We start from the raw sequence: 7,733 nt of genomic DNA, 5'->3' as shown, positions 1-7,733 counted from the left end.
GAATTAAGTTCATCGAAGCACTCTTGTCTTGACAATCCACGTCGAAAGTTATGAAAAATAATGGCACGAAAATGTTCACGATTCAATTCCATTTTTTGAAAGAGAAGAACTTTTCAATTTACTGTCAACAACACAAATGAAGCTATAATGGTAAATCGTCTGCTGAATTTATGTTTAAAAATATCAAACTTTCGATTAAAATCGTCTGCGGTCGCATAGCAACACTTACTGTTGCCAAGGCCAGAAATATAAATAGCAACCCTCGTATCATAAATAAGAATGAGAATTTTTCGTCTTGAAATTGGGACTGTTGATTACAATTTTTATACGATCCCTTTGAAGGCTCTTTTAGATATTGCGATAGATTTGCAACTGTGTTTTTAATCTAAAGCAAAGATGATAGTTATTTATCATGCCTTCTCCCTTTTCCCCCTATCATGCCTTCCCCCTCACGGTATTTTAATTCAACTTTATTCGTTGGTTCAACCACTCTATTTCAAAAAAATAAATGTAATATCTTACCATAAGTTCTTTTCCCTTTTCTTTGTCTCCACCACAGTTATACTGGGTTAGCTATAAAAAGAAGAAAAAACAAGTTTATTGTAAAACAAAAGTTAAAATCACTCTATGATAAAAGCTCCGTCGCTGTTTTGAGTTTTCAACTTAATGTTATATTTTGTTTTGTTTCGACAATGTTATAAAACTTGGAAAATTTAAATTGCGAAGGTACATTTCCTGTCCAAATTATTAAACGCACTGTAAGATTCTATGTAAAATCTTAATTATCAGTTGATACTCTATACAGCTTTATTGTTTTAATGTGACTGTTAGCACTTGTTTACGTTCGTGTATCGACTGATTAAATTAGACGATATATTATATAAATATAGAATATTTATTATATGATGTATTATAATAGTATATATATAATAATAATTAGACCAAATTATTCGACGCATTCTAGTGTTTTAATAATTACATGCTTTGCACGAGGTTGTATGCAATACTTTTATATTTAAACATACATGTAATGGGTTTTTTATTCGGGAGATTTTTTTATATACTTCCTATTTGTATTTATGTTTAACCTTGCATTACAATGTTAAACCAATTAATACATAGACGTAAATAAATGCAAATCGGTGTTCGTCGCGTAAAAACAATAAAGCTGTATAGAGTATCACCTGAAAATTAAGATTTTACATGGAATCTTATAGTGTGTCTAATAATTTGACCTGGCACTGTATAGTGAAAAATGTACATATACTACGATGGACTATAAAAATTTAATATTCGACAAATTAGTTAAAGAGTTATTAAGTATTGAACTTGTAACAAAAAAAAACATACAGGCTGCTTTACAGGGAGCAGGAATGCAACTACAGCATTTTTTTTTTTTTTTTCTTTTTTAAATTTTAGTTTGCTCGAAACAATTGCAGTTTGAAGAGTTTTTTACGGTTTTTTTCTCTACGTTGCATTTTGTTGCTGCTCAAAACCTATAAGACCTAGAAATTTGTCAAATTTATAAACTTACAAAAATTACATGAGGGCTAAACTCTACTGCTTGTTGTTGAAATGTAACAACAGAGATGAAATTTGACGCACTGTAAGAGCCTTTATCATTTTTATGAACTTAACATCAGATTTTCCTTTTTCGAAATTCTAGCTTGTTTGAAAGTTATTGCAATATTAAATGAGTTTTTTTTTCGCGAGTATTTCTCTCTCTCTCTCTCCCTTTTTTTTTTAAAAAAAATAATGACGCAGTCAAACCCCGCTATAATGAACATGATTTATAGTGAACTCCCGGATATAGTGAACGAAATGTTCACTCCCGTGCCTTGCTACACACGCATAATGTTATTTTTTGTGGACATAGCGAATCAAAACAAGTGAGGAAGTTGGATATTATGAACTTTTTTCTGTCCTCGACTAATTTATTTTCTTCATTTTTTTTCAATAATTTTGAAATTTCTACGTAAAAATAAATACATATACCGATTTTTAAAACCATCCTTAGCATGGAATGTAGCAATAAACATTTTTCTTGTTTGCTTCTTTATTGAATAGCATTATTGAATTGGTTCAACATTCATAAAAGCCGCAATCTTCCAGTATCTGCACAAATGCTTGAAGTCAAAGACCGATGAATTTGCTAAGCGATTGGAAGAGATTACTCTTATGTGTTCGAACGGCTGGTTAAACAGGTTTAAAAACCGGAATAACATAAATTCAGGAAAAATTATCTGAGAGTCGGGAAGTGTTTCCATATCTGATGTTGAGGATTGCGCATCAGCTAAAGATTTCTAATTTTTTTTTGTACGCAAGGCGAAGAGTAATTAAAAATAAAAGTTAACACATTTTTGCTACTACGTATTATTTTTCACTCATTTTTGTATTTCATTTTATGGGTCATTTATTTAAATAATGTGTAAAAAAAGGGGGGAGGAATTTTTAAAGATTAATTAAAATTGTTTGCGAAACGGATATAGTGAAGTCTCGGCTATAGAAAACCGAAATTTCGGTCCCTTGAAACTTCAATAATGATTTATTGTCCATTATTGTAGAAAAATAAATAACTATAATCTTTCAGAAGATTATTTTCTAAGCTCGAGCTTGAAGTAACAGAAGAAAAAATGAATAGATCAAATTAAACAAAAATAAAATAAAAAGAAAGTTTAAATGTTGCCAACATTTANAAACAGGTTTAAAAACCGGAATAACATAAATTCAGAAAAAAATTATCTGAGAGTCGGGAAGTGTTTCCATATCTGATATTGAGGATTGCGCATCAGCTAAAGATTTCTAATTTTTTTTTGTACGCAAGGCGAAGAGTAATTAAAAATAAAAGTTAACACATTTTTGCGACTACGTATTATTTTTCACTCATTTTTGTATTTCATTTTATGGGTCATTTATTTAAATAATGTGTAAAAAAAGGGGGGAGGAATTTTTAAAGATTAATTAAAATTGTTTGCGAAACGGATATAGTGAAGTCTCGGCTATAGAAAACCGAAATTTCGGTCCCTTGAAACTTCAATAATGATTTATTGTCCATTATTGTAGAAAAATAAATAACTATAATCTTTCAGAAGATTATTTTCTAAGCTCGAGCTTGAAGTAACAGAAGAAAAAATGAATAGATCAAATTAAACAAAAATAAAATAAAAAGAAAGTTTAAATGTTGCCAACATTTACATCGAAATTTTCAAAAATATAAAAGATTCAAAAAAGACAAAACCTTTTTCCAATTTGAACTGCTATAAGGAATAAGGTTATGTTAGATTATGTAAGCAAGTAAAACTACTTCTGCAGAGGATCAAAATTGCGATGGCATGTCTTCGGATCATCCTCAGGGATGTTTTCCCAAAGATGTTCCCAAGGATCCCAGGGATGTTTTATAATAGAACAATTAAAAAATGTGGCTCGTCCTTATATTACTACTAACCCTTTAATTAATATCTAAAACCAAACTTACTTCCAAATCCTCCATACACTTCGGTGCTTCCTTATTGTCAACTATTGCTAAAGTAAAAATCATGAAGTTATTTATAATAATTAAAATCTATAGTTATTACAGTTACATGAAAATTCTTTTTTAAAATTATACATTAGCCTATTTATTAAAACTATTCCAGGGTGCGTAGCCAAATCTTTCAGCAAAAAATAAGCACCTTTTAAGTACTTTTTAAGCACTCAAAAGATACTTTTAAGCACTATATATATTAACAAAATGCAAAATAATTTACAAAGACTTTACATGATCATGATAAAATAACCTGTTTCTGACAAAGAACTCTTTTTCTTGATTATATTAGCCATTATAAAAATATCGAGAGATTCTTCAGTTCGATTTCAGAGGGTGGAAAATCTTCAAAAATGCAGCAGAGTTGCACATGAGAATGCAAGCATCTCACCGAACCCAGCTCAGTAGGCGAACTAGCTCATGTGGACTCACAAGTATTTCATCAAACATGTAAAATGGTTGGCGCTTCTAAACGCTACGGACCGAATGTAAGCCGAAATGGATTGTGGTCGAATGAATTGTGAAAACATTGAATAGAACAATGTGAGAAGTCCGCTTGCACCACATGGTTGCTGCAAGTGGCTGAATTTCTCAGTCAGTAGAAACATTTGTTGATGAACTTTCAAACTAATTTATAAACAAAATGAACACATCTGTCCCGAAGTGGACAGAGAACACCGAGGACATTCATCACTGGTTGTGGTCAGTAAGCGGGTGGGGGACCACTTTGATCACCCTGCGTAGAGACAAAGGGTCCTCGTTAAACTGTTCTACCGTAAAACGTTCGACTTTGCGCGCGGGTCATCAAACTACCAAAGCATATGAGCCATGACCTTCGCAGAGGATAAGAATTGTGATGGCAAATCTTCGGATCATCTTCAGGGATGTTTCCTAGACCGTCGCCTATAGCCAATTGTGCAGCTCTAGTGCGACGTAAATAAAGTACCTACCTTCCGTTTTTCCCTTTGATTTTTCAAATTAATTTTAGGACATTTGGTGCAAGAGCCCGCTTTTTTTCCTTCTTCAAATCCACTTCTAACATACCGTCTCTTACTCCAACAAACCTGATTAGACGTCGAATTTTAATGTTAACACACCATCTCAACCAACTTAGCTAATTTAACACTGAAGTTTCACTTTTCTTTCATCACTCATTTGAAGAAGAATAAAAAAACAGGTCATAGATCGGGTATTTTTGAAAACCATACTTCATTGGTCTCAACTTTCTAACTATAACCTTGTTTGCGAACATTAGCTGTTTATGGGGGAGCTACTGTTTCACTTTTTTCCCACTATTTGAAGAAGAAAAGAAACTTACGTGGCTAGTACCTTAACATTTACATTCTTAAACATTTACAGATTCCAGACATGTACTTTTACTTTATTGTTGTCGAACTGACTCCGTAAGCACTTAGCAATCTCATTACGAGGCAGAGTCCCGGACTTCGAGGTGCCTGGATAAGCAGATGATATATATAGCGCAATAAATAATTACAAAAAGGGCAAAAAGAAAAACAAAGAAAATTAAGAAAAACAATAAGTTTTATAACTAACAAATCAAACGCACTTCAATACTGCAGTAAGAACGCACTGTAAAACAAAATCCCTCTATTTACGTTTTTACCTCAATTTGCGCTTTTGTTCTCATATTTCGTAATCTGGCAATCTTGTTACGAAAATATTTTAAATTAAACCCGTTCATGTAAGTTCATTTGAATTCGCTACTCGCTTTACAGTTTTCGTTTTATGTTTTATTCTGTTTTTTCTTTACATTTTATTTTCTGTTTTTACGTGTTATTTTTACTTAATGTGTTCCATTTTTATTTGTTGTAAAGTTTTTGTAAAAAATTTTTGAGTGCTCCTCACACTATTGTGTTAATATATTTTGCTTTGGTTATATTGATACAATATTAGAAAGCACTCCTTTTTGCGGTTATAATCGTGTGAGATGATGAAAAAATNGGCAGAGTCCCGGACTTCGAGGTGCCTGGATAAGCAGATGATATATATAGCGCAATAAATAATTACAAAAAGGGCAAAAAGAAAAACGAAGAAAATTAAGAAAAACAATAAGTTTTACAGTTATTTTCGGGTCCATCCTTGGTAACTAACAAATCAAACGCACTTCAATACTGTAGTAAGAACGCACTATAAAACAAAATCCTTCTACGTATTTACGTTTTTACCTCAATTTGCGCTTCTGTTCTCATATTTTGTAATCCGGCAATCTTGTTACGAAAATATTTTAAATCAGTCTTGAAAAATTTCCCGTTCATGTAAGTTCATTTGAATTCGCCACTCGCTTTATAAATTTCGTTTTATGTTTTATTCTGCTTTTTATTTACACTTTATTTTCTGTTTTTACATGTTATTTTTACTTAATATGTTCTATTTTTATTTCTTGTAAAGTTTTTGTAAAAAATTTTTGAGTGCTCCTCACACTATTGTGTTAATATATTTTGCTTTGGTTACATTGATACAATATTAGAAAGCACTCCTTTTTGCGGTCATAATCGTGTGAGATGATGAAAAGATTATATCTTTCCTTTTTCCGGATTTTTGTTATTTTTCCTATTATTTTTATTTTTACCTTTTTTCATTGTTCTGTTTTGTTTCTCCATGTTTTCTCTACATTTTGAACTTAAGAACTTTAAATACAATAAATCTTTTGGTAGAACTATTTTTAATTCAAATGGTAGTAGCAAAAAATTAGGGAAAATTAATATATTCGATTATGTATGTCACTGTGCCGATGTGCATGTCACTGTCATTTTGAATTTGTTGATAAACATATTACTGGTAATTTGAATATTATAGAAAGCTTAGAACTGAGAAATTTAATTATAAATGGGACCCATTTACCATGCATTAATAAATAAAAGTCTAAAATACTTTCTTAATGATCTCAATAATTTTTGACGAAAGATATCAAATAGATTCTCTTTACCTTTGGGTATGTTAACAGAATGAAAATGGACTGTTTATTACTTTAAAAACTTTATTTTAAATCATAAGAAAAATTCAAATATGGATAACAATTCAACAAATTTTTCTAAAATTGATTGATCCATTGAGCAACTATAAAAACTTTTTATAATTACCCCCATAGACAAAGCTAACAATAATTACGCAAATTTTCTGTAAAAAACTCTATTTCGAATTTTTAAATAAAGAGTTAAGAAATAGTAAAAATTTTAACCTTAGTAATTTAAATAACAATATTATCATTAAGAATATTTTAGCTTTATATAAGAGTTTAAAAATTAAAATTAGCATTATACAATTTCCTTACTCAATTATCAGTCCCAAATGTCATAAAATTACTATAAAATGTCATAAAATTACTATAAAATGTCATAAAATTACTATAAAATGTCATAAAATTACTATAATATAACTATAAAATTACTAAAAAAACAATCACATGTGAGTCTAATACTTACCTAACTAAAACTCGCACCATTTACTCTAACTACTTTAAAAAAAAATTATTAACCCTATTATTAAAGAAAGTTTTTCTAGGATTATCACTAATAATTAATCGATTTTAGAATTTTTTAAACAAAACAAAATTAATTCTATTGAAGCTTTTGATTTCCAGAATCTTTTCAAAGGCATTTCCAAACTAAAAGAAGTTCTTTTGAGTTATCACTCAAATTTTAAAAATATTTTTATTTCGATTTTGATAATTGGGAAATTCTAATTAATATTTATCTTTTTATGATTATTTAATTGATGGAACATTACAAGGATCTAATTTTTCATCTCTCTTAGTTTACTTATTTTTACACTATTATGTCACACTACAAGTTAAAAATATACTGAAAACACGGAAAATAATAAAGATTAATGGAAAGAGAAGGAGAAAAATATAATATTTTAAAAAAAAAATATTAAAAAGCCGGAAAACTAAATAATGAAACGATATAATCTTTTCATCAGCTCACACGATTATATCCGCGAAATGGAGTGCTTTGCAGATCAAATGATCTTTTCAAAAATATTTTATCTTTCTTCTTATCTTTTCATTAATCTTCATAATTTTCTATCTTCTCTCTATATTTTTAACTTATTTTGTAAGCTGTGTATACTTGCAACTTATGCGCAGTTAATAAAACTTATTAATTTTCTTCGTTTTCCTCTTTTTGTCTTTATTGAGCTCCCTCTCTCTCTCTCTCTCTCTCTCTCTCTCTCTCTATATATATATATA

The 7,733-nt window shown here is 29.8% G+C and overlaps 1 protein-coding gene across 1 annotated transcript in view; it reads right to left on the bottom strand.

Moving 5' to 3' along the window:
- Positions 1-7,733, bottom strand: part of LOC107437610 (uncharacterized) — a 16,414-nt gene that overhangs the window by 5,905 nt on the left and 2,776 nt on the right. The window contains exons 2-3 of the mRNA XM_043045070.2: positions 3,476-3,522; positions 523-573 (exon numbers count right to left, since the gene is read on the bottom strand). Of these exons, the coding sequence (XP_042901004.1) occupies positions 523-573; positions 3,476-3,522 (98 nt within the window). The remainder of the gene's footprint in view (positions 1-522; positions 574-3,475; positions 3,523-7,733) is intronic.

The sequence above is a fragment of the Parasteatoda tepidariorum genome, chromosome 10 (assembly GCF_043381705.1).
Source record: "Parasteatoda tepidariorum isolate YZ-2023 chromosome 10, CAS_Ptep_4.0, whole genome shotgun sequence".
Taxonomy (NCBI): domain Eukaryota; kingdom Metazoa; phylum Arthropoda; class Arachnida; order Araneae; family Theridiidae; genus Parasteatoda; species Parasteatoda tepidariorum.
The sequence above is the reverse complement of the archived record's forward strand: the minus strand, read 5'-3'. Positions and strand labels throughout refer to the sequence as shown.